Source organism: Podarcis raffonei, chromosome 1 (genome assembly GCF_027172205.1).
Source record: "Podarcis raffonei isolate rPodRaf1 chromosome 1, rPodRaf1.pri, whole genome shotgun sequence".
Taxonomy (NCBI): domain Eukaryota; kingdom Metazoa; phylum Chordata; class Lepidosauria; order Squamata; family Lacertidae; genus Podarcis; species Podarcis raffonei.
Genome location: NC_070602.1, coordinates 69,872,628 through 69,887,846, shown reverse-complemented (window position 1 = coordinate 69,887,846; position 15,219 = coordinate 69,872,628). Strand labels below are relative to the sequence as shown.

The 15,219-nt window shown below is 42.9% G+C and overlaps 1 protein-coding gene across 3 annotated transcripts in view; it reads right to left on the bottom strand.

Moving 5' to 3' along the window:
* Nucleotides 1-2,280: 2,280 nt before the first annotated feature.
* The window catches only part of LMO1 (LIM domain only 1), a 99,661-nt gene continuing 86,722 nt past the window's right edge, over nucleotides 2,281-15,219 (bottom strand). Inside the window, exons 3-4 of one of the 3 annotated variants that reach the window (XM_053392114.1) lie at nucleotides 12,638-12,763; nucleotides 2,281-2,738 (exon numbers count right to left, since the gene is read on the bottom strand). In XM_053392114.1, coding sequence (XP_053248089.1) covers nucleotides 2,633-2,738; nucleotides 12,638-12,763 — 232 coding nt within the window. In that variant the 3' untranslated portion in view covers nucleotides 2,281-2,632. Of the gene's footprint in view, nucleotides 2,739-10,623; nucleotides 10,986-12,637; nucleotides 12,764-15,219 lie in introns of those variants that run through there. The other 2 variants (XM_053392107.1, XM_053392124.1) reach the window with 2 other exon arrangements.

The window sequence follows — 15,219 nt, the reverse complement described above, 5'->3', positions numbered from 1 at the left end:
CTAACCCACCTTAGATGAAAGAGACCATGGCTTGTTTGAGCAGTCACATTTGCACATCAGGATAAACCATAGTTTCTGGCCTACTATGGTTTACCGTGACTGAGCAGGATGTTGGTGTATGCTGCCTGATTGCTCCCTCTTGACTCTTCCCCTCACACAAGCAAAACATACCATAAACCTGCAATTAGGTTTGGCTTCTCATTATGTCCAAACCCAGGACTGTGGTTTGTAGCTAACTAACAAGCCACGGTCATTTGCAAGTCTTAAACAATGGTTTGCGGGTGGCTTATAGATTCCAGATTGTGACATGATGGGGGACAAGATGTAATCAGGAAGCCGAGCTGAATCGCAGCATCCTTGCTTGTTTCTCTTGCTCATGCCAGATGAAGAATGAAGTGGGGGCAATGGTATATCATGGTAAACCATTAAAAACCAGAAACCGGTTTATTGTACTGTGATCCTGGTTTGTTCAACAAACCATGGCTTAGTATTACATCCAAACACAGCCAGTATTCTGCAGTTTGGACACACTGTTATGAGTAGTAACAGCCTATGCCCCAAACCTGTTGTTGTTTAAAAAGTTGACTGACTTTTCCCTGTTTAAAGTTCCCACCCATTCCCCCAGGAATGAGCTAGACAACCCTGAAAGAAGTTTGTGTTCTTTCAATGTGACACTCAACGTAACCTGGGAGCAGTGGAATCTTGCAACAAAATCTTCCATCGGAAATGACATACAAAATGTTGTTTGCAATGACTCCGTAATGTGCTTGGTTCTGCTGTAAGGGATATATACCAAGCTGGTCAAAGCACCCAGATGCTGGTCCAGGTGTCCTATTAGAATAATGGCAATAGATATTCAGAGGTGGGGAGAGCCGGTGTAGTTCATCTCCTCTAATGGATCAGCACAATTACTGTCCACAGTGGCCATGTGGTAAAGAAGAGACGCCCTATGGACACCACTGTTTCCACAGCTTAGCTGGATGGGGTGAGGGTAGGGATGAGGCAGGAATTGTGGAGGCACACCAGTGTGAGTGCTGAATTGGCTGTGCCTGCACACTGGTGCAGCCATGCCCTTGTGGATGCATGATTCCAGCCTTGTCCAAGGAAGCTGCAACATTGCCCAGGTCAAGAGGGCAACACCATGGCTCTGCCTCACCGGCCTGGGCTGCAGTGGCTGTGCATTTGAATTGGGTGCTATCATGTATAAGGAAGTTCTTTTCTACAGGCATCCCCTGGAACAGGGGTCGGCAAGGCTTACCAGGCATGGGCTGGATCACTCCCGCGGAGTTCCTCCATGGGCCGGACTGGCGCAGTGCGATGCCGGAAATTGTGTCTGTGGATGTCCGTGGCGCCAGAAATTGCTTCTGCACATGCCCAGATGCAGAAAGTCACACCTGTGCAGAAGCTATTTTCGGCGCCACAGACATGTGCAGATGCAATTTCTGGCACCTGGGCACACGCAGAAGCGATTTCCGGAGCTGCGGAAGAGAGTCTCTGTGCCGCACTGCGCCGGTTTAGCCTTAGGTTGCCGACCTCTGCCCTGGAACTTGAATAGTTCTCTCTACAGCATCTCTCCTCCTTTTACTCTGTAGGTAGGCTTATACAATCAGCAGGATCAAATGGTAAAGCTGGGGTTGCTGACATTTTGGAGCCCACGGGAACATCTGCAAGCAGAAGAAACCATTGTGGGCATCACACACACACGGCAGCCAAGCACGCAACACAAGCTATTACATTGGCTACAGCAGAATGCATCTTCCAAGTCTCTTTTCAGTGGAGCAGAGGGGACTGGAACCCTGTGGATGCCAGAGATAGTCTTAGTGGTCATATTGGCGACCCCTGATTTCCTGGCATTGGTTGCTGTGGCTCGGTGGGAAGGATCATAGCTGAGTGGTAGAAAACATGCTTTGCACGCAGAAGGTCCTGGATTCAATCCCCAGCATGTTGTCTATCAGGGTAGACAATATTGAGCCAGATGGACCAATAGGTAGCTTCCTATGTTCCTGCTGGCTGGTTTAAATATTACTTATTCAGTATTGAAGAGAAGCTCCCTGAATGCAAAATAAAAGCTATGTCATAGAGGCTAGGATGAACTATTGTCCTCCTCTTTTCTTAAAACTGATTCTTAGAATACTGACGAGCCCCAGGACAGAACTGCTCTTCTGCAATCTCAGACCACTCTGAGAACTTCCACATGGAGAAACTTGTGTGCACTGAGTGACATGGCTTCTTCCTATGTGAAGACCGCCAGAGCAAATAATCGCTTAAAGATGGCCAGGAAACATTCATATTTTTTTTTAATTCACACCTGTAATAAAATTGCATTACATTTTTCATAAAATAAATGTTCCAGTTTATATACAGAAAAAACAGACTGTACAGAGCCCTCCCCCAAATATCCCCCCCAAAAACTCACGAACATACAGGCAATGCAGTGCTCAGCTAAGCAGGCACAACTGTACATCTAAAATTGTAACTGCTTTGTGTTGTGGGGAGGGGGGAAAATACTACAATGTATAGAGTCCTTTGTGGACCGAGAATTAAAAAAATATTGCAGGCAAGCTGACAGACGCCCTTCACTGCTAGTGCGGCTGAACGTCCATCCCACAGTGTTTCAGCAAAGCAGGGTTTGTTATTGAACTTGGGGCTCAAAGCTCCCGTTCAGCTGCCCCTCCTCATAGTCCATCTGACACAAGATCATGTTGTTCTTCAGGAAAAATTTGTCTCCCACGCAAAATCTAGAACACAGAAGAAAAAGAAGAGATCATTTACCTAAGGAAAGAAAAAACAAGAATCTCTTTTTCCTGACCTTAAGTAGGCAAGTAATGCATCATTTTAAAGATCTTTATGTTTTCTCTTCCATTGGCCTTTGAGAAAAACAGAGGTGGTTATGTTGTGCGTCTTTTCCACCCCCACCTGAAAATATTTAATTTATTTACAAATACTTTTCTATTACCACCACATCAGGAATGAAAAACACTTCTCAAAGAGATGAACATATAATCAACACAAAAGCAAAAAGTTTTTTTTTTAAAAAAAGGGGCAGTGGGAATCAGAAGAACATAAAACTGGGTCGTATGGCAGGGTAAGCTTGTATAGATAAAAATGCTCCACAAAGATAGATTCAGATCACGCTTTTTGAGCTGCTATGAGCTGATTAAGAAACCCAAGAAGGGGGATTGGCCCTAACATTAGGCGAAGTTAGATGATTTGGTTCAAATGGCAAGTTTTAAAGGGCATAAAATGATCAGTAATTTGGCTTATGATCATATTTTTAAACACCAAAGTGAGGGGTAGGAGAGAAGAATGTCATTAAGATTTTCTGCCTATAGCATGAAAAGGTCTAGAGGCCTTCAATTATGACTGTTAATTGGAAAGGTAAAATTAACCCGGTGATTCCAGGGGCCACAAACCAGGCTTATTTAACTTGTTTGGCCCTGAGTTTGCAATGCATCAGACGCTTCTGGCAATCCTTTAATAAATCAGCCCCTTTATGTTTAGTTACACACACTTTCTCAGTGACCTATGAGAGGTCCAGTACCAGGCTGAGACCTGCAGGTGAGAACTGGATGATCTGCCCAGTAGTGGGCAGGTGGGGGAGCCAGGACCATGGACAGCTCACTGTGGAGCAGGATGGAATTCAGGCCCAATACAGATTCAGGTCAGACAGGGCGCTTCCATACGGTAATTTATTGTGGACTCAGGGCTGCTCCTGCATGCCACTTTTGCACAGCATCCATATGACAGTGATTGCATAAAAAATGATGTTCTGTATCATTTTTACAATTTAATCTGGATTTTCCATTTCTGTGGGAAATCTGATAAGTAAAAAAATAAAAGAATCGCAAATAGTAAATGCAGAATAAATTAGGGAAGTGGGGAATGGGAGGGCATTTCGATAAGGATGACATTATGTGGTGGGTGAGAAAAGCTTGCAGCACAGGGTCCACAGTAAATGGCTGTGTGGAAGCATCTTAACTTGTGTTCTGGTGCTTTATGTCCAGCCTATTATGTTCTGCAGTGAGCTGTCCGTGGTCCTGGCCCTTTGCTTATACACCTGCTGAACACTTCCAGTGCTCATCTACGGTCTCAACCTGGTACTGGATGTAGGTGGTGCCTTCTGTCTTTAAATGCAACTGGGTTCTGCACACACACACATACATATGAGTCCCCATTCTTTGTATCACCCATCAAATTATAAAGGGTCCGACTTACGATCTCTAAAAGTGTAACCCCTTGCAAACACCCACACCTTCATTCCAAGTCTGGCATAAATCTGCAAGCCCCTGTTGGTATTGAACCTAACTGAATTTGCTAAACCTTAAAAACAAGGATCTCCACTATTACATTCACCTGATATGTAGTCTAGTTGACAGAAACAGTAGTCTGAAAGAGCCATGGCCTATGCTCATCTTAGTTACCAAATGAGAACTTGCAATGGAACTGTCTCTTCTCTTGGCCTCTTCCCATCTTAAAACTTAATCCATGTATAAAAGGTAAAGGTAAAGGACCCCTGACAGTTAAGTCCAGTTGTGAATGACTCTGGGGTTGCGGCGCTCATCTCACTTTACTGGCCAAGGGAGCCGACGTTTGTCCGCAGACAGTTTTTCCGGGTCATGTGGCCAACATGACTAAGCCGCTTCTGGTGAAACCAGAGTAGCGCACGGAAATCTATGTCTAGGTAATTTTTTTACGTTGTATATGGAATATTGCACCAACATAATATGAGCCATGTGCTATTTATTGGCTGTGAGTCCTGGAAGACTCACTCCAGCTGCAGAAGCTGAGGCTGCTGACCATACTCTTGGGCTGGGGGTGTTGTTTATGTGGTTTTGCTGTGTGGGGGTTGTTGCCGTTATTGATATTAATTTTTTTTGTATCTTTATTTTTGATCTTATGATTTATGTGGAAATTGTTCTGTTTGGTTGTGTACTTTTGGATGTTTTATTTATTGTTTGACTACTTTTGTTATGTATGTGATTATGCATTTTTTTACATGTTGCAATCCCCCCTGAGCATGGTTCCAACTATGGAAAGGCGGCATACAAATAAAATGATGTATGCATGTATTTCCTTTGACATTCGTGTTACTTTTGATGAATGATGAGTAAGAAATGCAGCCTCCCAAAGCACAATTCCCCCACCCACACATTAAGCAGAAGGGACAGTTGGATCATGGCAGCTAATCCTGTCCCTATAGGTGTACCTCATCCCCAGTGTCTTCACATTAAAAACAGGGCTATGCACACGTAGCATTGGCCACTTGTGAGATCATTTAGGTAAGGCTGAAATAACTTTGCCAGGCCCATAACAAAGACTAGCAGTTGAACTATAGGCACCAAGGCAAACTGTCTTCCTACTTTCTACTTTGCTGGGATGCAACACTTGATTGTATTCAGGGCTGTGCAAGAGGCATAATTTGAAAGGCAAGGCTAGAGAATACTTCATGCACGCCAAGTGTATAACTGGAGTGAAGGTGTCAGCCTTTGCACTTTGGTGGGTACTTAATGCATTTACTCTCAACTGAGGGACCAGGAACCCGCTAAACACACTGAAAGGTAACTTGTTCTCTGGCAGCAAGAAACTTGCTTATATCACCAGAGAGTCTTGCTGCTAAGCTTTGGAAAATGAATTTGCAGTACTCAGAAGAAAGTCACACTGTGTTCAGTGTGGTTTACTCCTGAGAAAATGGACTTTGGATTGCAATTTTAGTTTCACTGGGACCTACTTAAGCTTTTGGATCAAGGAAGATTCACACATTTATCATCAAACATGTGTTGATGAGGGCTAGAATTATCCTGCACTATAAAGGAAAGTGAGGTGTTGTTCCATCAAACACCTTCATGGAATGCATGCTTATTTTTCTTAGTCCTAGTGTGCACATGACTTCAAACGTTTGAGAGCTCCTGCTCAATAGTCCAGTCCCATTGCAATACAGATCGAGGTACCATATCCAGGAAGCAATAATCATGGTTCCTTCTCATTGAATATCACCTACTGAAAAGGGTAATGATTGTTCATCTGGTTTATGTGGGAGACTCTGATCAGCATGTACGTGTGGACATTGGCATATATGCAGTTGAAGCAGCAAAAGAATGTCTTCCCCTTGTCCCCTGTCATCAGTTTCAAATAATGCCTAGGTCAGAAGTAGTCAACATGGTGGTGTGCAGATGTTGGACTGCAACTCTCATCCCCTCAAGCAGCATGGCCATCGGTCAAGGACGATGTGGATTGAAATCCAACAAGCTCTGCAGGCTACCATGTTGGCTATCCCCAATCTGGATGTTGCTTGAGAAGGATGGAACCAGAGTGGCAAAGCAGTTTTCATGCTGCTGCAGAAAAAAATTATAGACTTCACAGAATAGGAAATTAAACCCTCCCGCAGCAAACTTGCACACTGGGGAAATACTGGTTCCACTTAGCACGATGAAGTATCAGCGGTCTTGGTGACAGCTAATTTTCTTCTGACCCTCAGGTTTGCTGGCAGCTTAATTTGATGACAATAGGCTTATGGGTTCAATGGGGAAAGGGTTAATTAATAGATCAGGTAAGATTCAGCTTGGTGCCCTATATGTATTAGCCTTATGAGAATTTCGAAACTCCTTGCCATACTACTGAGCTCTATGATTTTTGGGTTTCTATCAAGGAGATATAGACAAAATAATTATCACACCAGCTAAAATACGCACCTCAAAATCTGTTGTGAAAAGTGCAAGCCTCTCCAAGTGTTTTGCTGAATTGGAAAGGCTTCCCTTGCTGACTGAAAAACAGACAGCTGCTGACTCGCTACATATTTTTGCCTTAAACCAAGAAGCAAAAAACTGAAGGAGTAGTAATGCAAAATGAAGATTAAAGTCTTGCCACCGGCACAAGTGCAGTGCGCTTGACAGCTGCCTCTTGCCAAATCAGCGGAGGTTTCGAGGAGCAGGGATGGAAGACCTCGCAAAGCATGGAGAAGAAATGTGTTATGTTTTAGAAATGACATTTTGGAAGCTCCCCGACTAGAATTTCAAAGTGGGGTCAAACTAGTTGTCCCCCCCTCCCTGCAGCTGGGCTGTGTCATATATTACATGGCAGCAGATGTGGGTTGGACATGGGGAGGGGGAGAAATTCAGTCAGTTCGCATTTTTATGCCAATCTACCTAATTTTCACCTTCCAAACCCATTCTGAATTTTGCAATGTAGTTGTCCAACCCAAAAATGCATACAAAAAAGTGTATATTGGGGTAAAGTATGCACCAAAATGCAGGTCTTAATCAAAATCATATACAAAAATGCATTATATATGGGGACATTGCTGGTAAACACACACCAATGAGTTTATTTGGCATGTAACAACTCTGGATACTCAGTTAGTTATAGTGTAGTGTTGATAATGCCAAGGTTGCAGGTTTGATCCCGGTATGGGACAGATGCATTTCCCTGCATTGCAGGGCGTTAGACTAGATGATGGTCAGGGTCCCTTCCAACTCTACAAATCTGTGATTTCCATGATATTTGCTTAAATGAGTTCATTTGGAGAGAGTGCACAGATTTGCATGCAGCCTGGGGGATCCATATCATGTGAGATAACTGGTGTGCCTGAGGACTTGGTGAAATGAACCAGTACCAGATGCAATGAGTAACCATCCACTTTATATGTTTACTCAGAAGTTAGTCCCACTGAGTTCAGTGGGGCTTACTCCCATGTAAGTGGGTGCAGAAGTGCAGCCCTAATCACCTCAGAATCAATGACTTGGATCCTAACTGTTCATTCTGCAAATACACGGTTCCAGAATGGCCTCTAGCTCTCTGGAGCAGCTTTTCAGAAAGCGCAGAAGGCAGGGAGAATCAGTAGAAGTCATTTATTTTCATTCTGCTGGCATGAGCTTTTTTTTTTTTTAAATGAGGCGTCCCATTCGCAGTCACTTTAGGAACCAATGTTTAAATTTGTAACATTTGTTTAAAGCAGCAGGTAAATTGCCTTCAGGATTCTTTTAAACACTGCCTCCAATTCTTGAAATGAGGTTGAGGATTTAAAAGGATTTTTTAAAAACCAAAAAAAACCAAAAAAAAAACCCCAACAACAAATAAACCCAACAAACCCAGCTCTCATCTAACAAATTGCAATAGAGTTATTGCCAGGAAATATTTTAGAAGTAACAGTTAACGCTGACAGTAACACTAACAGTGCACTGTGGAAGATAATTAATGGAAATAGAGTGCTGAAGTAGTTTTGAGTTGGTGGTTTTAAAAAAACAGTGTGCTAACAGCACAGACAAGTCATCTAAAATGAGTCTAACTTTTGATCATATATCTGGGTGACATATATTTTAGGAAACCGGGGGGGGGGGGACTCTTCCATGACACACTTTTTGACATTTCTCAAGCACTGGAGTTGTGTGTGTGTGTGTGTGTCTAAAGGCTATGACTTAAGAGAGGGGTGGGAGATCTCTGGCCCACCAAATGTTGCTTGACCATTCGCCAGTGTGTTTGGGACTAATGGAAGTTTGAGTCCAACAATATCTGGAGGGCCAGGGGCCACCCACCTCTTACCTAACGCCCTAGAAGTAACATTCATTCATTTAATTTATGAAGCGCTTCCCATGAAACAAACTTGAGGAAATTAACAACCAAAGCATCTTAAAAAATGATACTAAAAACACTATCGGTAAAAACACATATAAAAACAATTTCAAATCCAACTGACAAGGAAGTATCTGATTTTGTTTCCATCCCTTCAAGTCCAAGGAACTTCATTATTATGTGCTTATCTCCCCGTTCCCTTCCAAACTTTGGAAAATATGCTCCACATCCTGGTTTGGATCTACTTATGAACTGGTTTTAATTGTTGTTTTTTTAATAAAATAAAATAAAGAATTGTTTTCAATGCTGTACAAACATGGAATTGCTTATATGGTTCTTTCACTTCAAGATGCAATTAATAAATGGAATCAAATAAATACAGAAATAAACATTAACCTAGCCTTTTCTTCATTCAGTAGCACCGAGAAACTACAAAGTATGGTTGCTGGGGTGTTGGGCTTGGACTGGGAAGAGCTGGGTTCAAATCCAGAAGAGCTATGCTAAATCCTCTGCAGGTGGGCCGCTGTTGCTTACTGCAAGAAAGATGGGGAGGAGCCAGGTCTGCACACTGCAGGCTGGCTCCTCCCCAACCAGGTCAGCAGGAACACTAGATTAGTGCTACTGGCGCATTTGCACCCCCCTGACCTACCTGCCCCTCCCTCTCCCCATGTAAGCAATGGTGACTGGGACGCTAGCATGGCTCCACCCTAACCAGCAAGCTCCTTCCCCTCAAATCTCTGATGAACCATCTTTGAAGATAGGGGATATCCTAGTCACTGAATGCTGGGTTACAAGGAGGATAAAATAGAATAGCTCCATGGATGCTTGGAAGGAGAGGATATAATTTTACAAATAAATAAATAAATGAATGGAGGATTGTGATGCATAAGGCTGAAGCTGCAGTGACTGTGAGTACAAGTCCATGTCTGGGAAAGTCAGGAAAACTTCAGCTTTGCCTTCTTTCATAGAATATCCAGACCATCAACTCAGCCAACTTTTCTCTTCATTTTTAATTAGGGTTGCTAAAGCTTTGTGAACAAGCCTCAGAAACTCCACTGCGATGAAAGAAAGTATTTTTTTTTGTTACCATCATAGTACTAAAAACAGTCAATACTTTTTCCTCACATAACTTTGGTAAAGGCACCACAAACACATTTAAAGTCAGGGTAGACAGTAAGATCCTACAACATTCTAGAATTTTTCAACAAAGGTGGACACAGAAATGGGGATATCTATCTGAACCCACTAGATGTCACTAGAACCTCAGTGGAATAGCCTATCAAATGGGACAGCTTGATTTATTGAGCCTGCCTCTTTCATACAGAAAGGCAGTCTACTCCAAACAAATAATGCCAGCTTCGTGCTTGATGCAGCCTTTTCAATAACAGCCACCCAAAATGACAGCATTCCTGATACTCTTAACTTCGGATATGTTCTGTTCCCTGCACCCCTCCATCAGGGGAAACTACACTGACTTCACCGAAAAGCTAAATTATTTCATAGACATTGTTCAGAAGAAATGCACTGGGTTTGCACTCAAGGGAGCCTGCATGGCTGTGGAGCTAAGGGGTTTTGAGTAAAGTGAATGGATTCATCATGATAATGATGTTCTTTATGGCCGATCCACAGGCCCACTGGTCATTGCTTTTAATATGATGTGGCCAAAAGGTGAGCACCCTTCACATATTAATCTGGCGAGGGTGTTTCCATGGGATTACCAGGGAGCAGGGCTGTGCTGCTGTCTCTGCTCTCTGACTGTTCACTGATTGCTGTGGACACCTGCACAGTCAAAGCCTATGTGTGACTGGTTGCTTATGCGCAGGTGCCCTTGTGATTTGGGCTCTAGAACACATGGAAGCATACATGAAAGTAGATACTTTGACAGTGCAGGTGTCTATGCCAACATGTGGACATTCAGCAGTGCAGCTCTACTCACCGGTAATCCTGTGGAGACCTTTTTGTGCATGAAGGTCTGTTGTCCGAACGCTTTGTCAAGCAAAAACGGATTTGGTTTGCTAATTCCAAACTTCCTTAGTGTGGTGAAGCAGCAGCAGCAGCAGTAGCAGCATGTCAAGCTACCGATGAGCTGAGCTTTTTAGATTACCTGTTTGGCACATATAAGGCTTAGAGGTTTTTTAAAAAGTATATTAAGAGGTAGAGGTTTATCTGGGTTAAAGTAAGGCATGCACATAGATTTGTTGTTTGAAAGCAAGCTTATGCTAGGATGCCAGCCGAGTGGTTTAATTGTGTGCAGGAAACAGGAAGTGCTCCCACTTCCTGTCCTTCAGGCTTCTTCTAAATGTCTCAAGTTTCAATTAGACATTCCCCTCTGTGCTGAGATGTGTGTGTTTATAAATGTGTTGAAATTTGGGAGCCAGACTGGGATACGCAATTTCTCTGTGATGCTCCTGCTCACAACTCTGTAGGAGAAAGATGCAAAAGTTACGAAGAACTGTAGCGATCAGGAAGCTTACAAAAATTGTGCTTCCTTTCCCTCTCTGCATGGTGTAGTGTCTGGAACTATTCCAAGAGCACAATCCTATACAGATCTATTCAGAAATAAATCCCATTGAATTAAATGGGACTTAAGCACAGGTAAGCAGGCATAAGAATGGCAGACTTAACATGGTTCCTAATTCCCAATACACTGATGTTCCTCTTTATTTAAAGCATTTTTATGGAAACTTGATTCTGAATTTCCAGTACTGCTACATTTGATATTGGACATTGTCAGATTCTGTTTCCTCAGTTATCTGTACCAACCTGGTGCCCTCCTAATGTTGTGGACTACAATTTCCATAATTCCTGAGCACTGACCATGTTAGCTGGGGCTGAAAGGAGTTGTAGTCCCAAACGTATGTGGAGCACCAGGCTGGCTACCCTCATTTGCATGAAGCATTTCCGCCTTCTCTTTAGAGATACTGAAATACTTTTTAATTAGACTAGATGTTTCTGTAATTTTGCAAGCAGCCCTGCTTCGATTGCATGCTGTCTTGCTCTTGAATTTGATCTAGCTTAAAGCCTAGACCAAACACCATCTTGAGTGCAAAGATCATCTGTGTGGCAAATCTCAATATGTACTATGAGGGTGTATAGAGCAGGGCAGCATTGTTTGTAGCTGCTTCATAACTAACAGATTTCCCCCCTTTTCCTGCCTTTGGAAACTCACTGAAACCTGAACCTTTCCCAAAAGGGCTCCGAGACCAGGCTGGCCTTGTGTAGAGTTTGGAATTTTAATGTGACAGGACTCCTAGGTTTGATGGTTATGTGTCATTGGGAAATATGGTTGTTATCTGAGAGAAAAGCTCCATGCCCCAGCTAACCCTCCTCAAATTAAACCTTAATTGGATACCCTCCTGATATCCATGCACAACATGCAAGTCGACCACGGTGCATTAAAAGCTGCAGGACACTTCAGTACAATGGTGATGCGAAGCACGCCAGAATAGTGACCGCGCTCTTCATTATATCGCCTCTCCCATTATAGCTTCCCTTTTAGGCACACATGATATGTCCCACTTAAAGCTGCGCTCTGAACAGACCCTCCCGACCATGCGGCGAGCTGATGGGGCTCTGCGAGGAATTATTCTGAAGAGCTCTATTTCCTTTGACTCTTCCCAGCCCGGCCTCCGAGCCTGTCAGATGCCCAACTTAAGTAACCTTGATTTAAAAAGTATTTATGCCAAGCCATCCTCATATCAATGGATGTGCAGCAGACCGACAAGAAGCTTGGCTTTGAAGCTGCTCATTCAGTTGCCTCGGTGCTGCTTAACACCACCTGCTAGCCTGCAGCACAGCACTCACTTTTGTTTGTTTGTTTGCTCCTGCCACAATCCAACCTACCACCAATTCTGCATGTTGGCCTATCAGGGGGAAGGCTCCAGTGTTCCATTAGCAGGTAAAATGACTCACCCAGCAGTGGCAATTTGAAGGCCTGGGAGAAGGTGATGGATATCAAACCGTGAGCCAGACTTTCTTGTTCCACTGGGATCAGGGGTGAGTGGGGGGTGGGGAATAACTTGCATTCTTTCTTTCTTTCTGTTCTGTTCATATAAAAGCCTCATGTCCTCACCTCTGGTTGCAAAGCTGGCAGGCAAAGCAGTCCAAATGGTAAACATTATCTCTGGCCCTCATCACCATCTCAAAGGCAGGGATCAGCTTACTGCAGGCAGCACAATTCCCCGTGGTCCCAAAGAGCCTGCCAAGGAAGCACAATCATTAGAAGCCGTTTTAATTAAATGGCGGAAGGACTAATTAAGTGTAATTAGCAGTATCAAATACTGTATTGCACCAATAAAGAGAAGTTGCCGTCCCTTATTTCGCTGACCAGCCAGTGTGTGGGAATGTGGGCTGAAATGGCACGGAGAAAAGAAAAAGGGAGAAGGAAAAGAAAGCTGGGCTCCTTTGCTCGGCTTCTGAGCCTCCTGCTAATTGACTGCCTAATGAAGAAATGCATTTTGCACACAGAGCACTATTTTGGGGCTTCCAAAATCTTAGTCAAAGCAATCTAATTCCCCCCCCCTTATGCAAATTAAGAGCATCTTTGCAGAACATCTTTACAGGCCCCTCTTTCAGACCTTCCACTTTCTAATTTGCTATTCTTTCATCAATTCCTACTGATTTGTTAGCTATACGGGTGTGTGTGTGCGCTGGGTATTTTTTATTTTTTTGGAGCACTGGATGTAAACATGTTCCCTGTGGGCCACAATTTGCCTTTGTTATAGGCAGAAGTTGGGTGAAGTTAAGATACCTGGGAGGCAGAGAGAGCAAAGTTTATTCTACATGATACTTAATTTTTTTCAGACGGGGGGGGGGATGTCGGTGGGGGCATTTTCATTCTAGAACTAAACACTGAAATAGGATCCCATGCTGATGGGACCCCAGGGTGATATCAATCAATGCAAGTTTAGTTTGGCTCAAAAAACTCATCTGAATTATTTCACATTCAGTCATTTAGTGCTGAATTGGAAATGCAAGTTGATCTTTCCAGTGCAGAACAGATCCCATGACTGCTTCCATGTGGATCAAGATCACTATCTACTACATCACTGGAGGATTTTCTAAGACGTGGAGGAGTTGTGATCTGAACATACATGGTCATTTGCAAAGGCTACTCAGCCCATCCATATCCACTGGAAGAGTGAAGTTGACTCCACAAAAACCATGTTTATGTGGCCTAAAGTCTCCCTTTGAGAAGAGTCCAATCTTCCCACACTTAAAATGTTAAGAATCTTAATTAGAATCTCAACCTGGAAATGAATTTTGGCAAAAAATAGTGTTGCTTCCCTCTTACTCCTTTCTCTTCAATTTCTCAATGAAAGTAATTCTTCCTCTACATCAATTGGTTCCACCCCACCCCCACCCCTGGTCTTTGGAGATAGCTTTTGTGTCAACACGAATGCTCTGCCAACTTTGTTATCTGCTTCCACAGATACTGGCTGCTTTCAGAGCATGACACTCCAAGAAGTACGGTTTGCTCTTCCAGGCCCACCTACAAGTCCTTGAAGATCGCTGCAGCATCACCAGCACATGAAGAATGCATCACAACAACTCTTATAAAAGAGGCGGGAATCTCTTGACAAGTACAACACATGGGAAGTTCACTGTATCTCAGTTGTAGACCACAAGTTTTGTACTCAGAAGGTCCTGTATTTTCAGGTGAAAGAACCATAAGTAGCAGTCAAGAGTAGAAAATGTGGGACTAGATGGACCATTGGACAGACTCAATATAAAGCAACTTCATACCCGGTCAGATTAAGTTCCTCTTTAACAATAAATGTAGGCAATAAATAGCTTTATTTGAAAGGCAATAGGTTAGATCCTGATTGAGTGAGTTAAACTTTTAAAAATCAGTGGGATCCCACTCTTTCATGTCACATTTTTCAGGCAGATTTCAATGGGGCCTAAGTACAACCAACTTACTCTAGATCCAATATGATTTACTATGTAATTACTACAGCGGTGTGGAAGACAGCATTCTGTTGCCTTTTCCAGCACACAAGAGCTAAACCTCTGTAGTTTGCAAATGACTCCACTTCAAAGTTTGTATGACAATGGTGCCAATCAACTGCTAGCTACACTTTAAGTAAAAAAATACTCAGTAAAAACTACAAAATACACAGTGTGCTGATTTAGTATGTGAGTATGAGTCTGTGATCTTATGTGTTCAAAACCTGGGGAGATGCATCCGTCTCCTCCTTCATTGTTGACTTGTTCACCCTGGCTTTTGATGACTGAAAGATACTGGCCGTGGCAACCTTGAAATTAGCAGCTGTGAGAGTCTGCCATTGTGTTTTTAGATGTTCTATGTGCTTTCAAATGTTTCCGTTGGTTTTAAAATTGGTTTTGTTGTAAATGGTATTGTTTCAACTTGTTCATGTTTGCTGCTATAGAAATGTAACAATAATAACTGTAATTGATGCTTACGTCTTTTATAGATGTAAGCTACCTTGAGGGGGAAGGCTCTTTAGGGCCAAATGAGTAGATAGAAATGCTTGTGTATATAAATATTAATATGGGTCTAGTGCTATTGCTAATATTTGTGCTTTTAATCCTGAAGAGAAAATTTGCAATCTTCAGTGCTTTCATCCTCACAACAGACTGGCAAGATGGTTCATTACTATTCTCATTTTACAGATGGGGAGCTGAATCTGA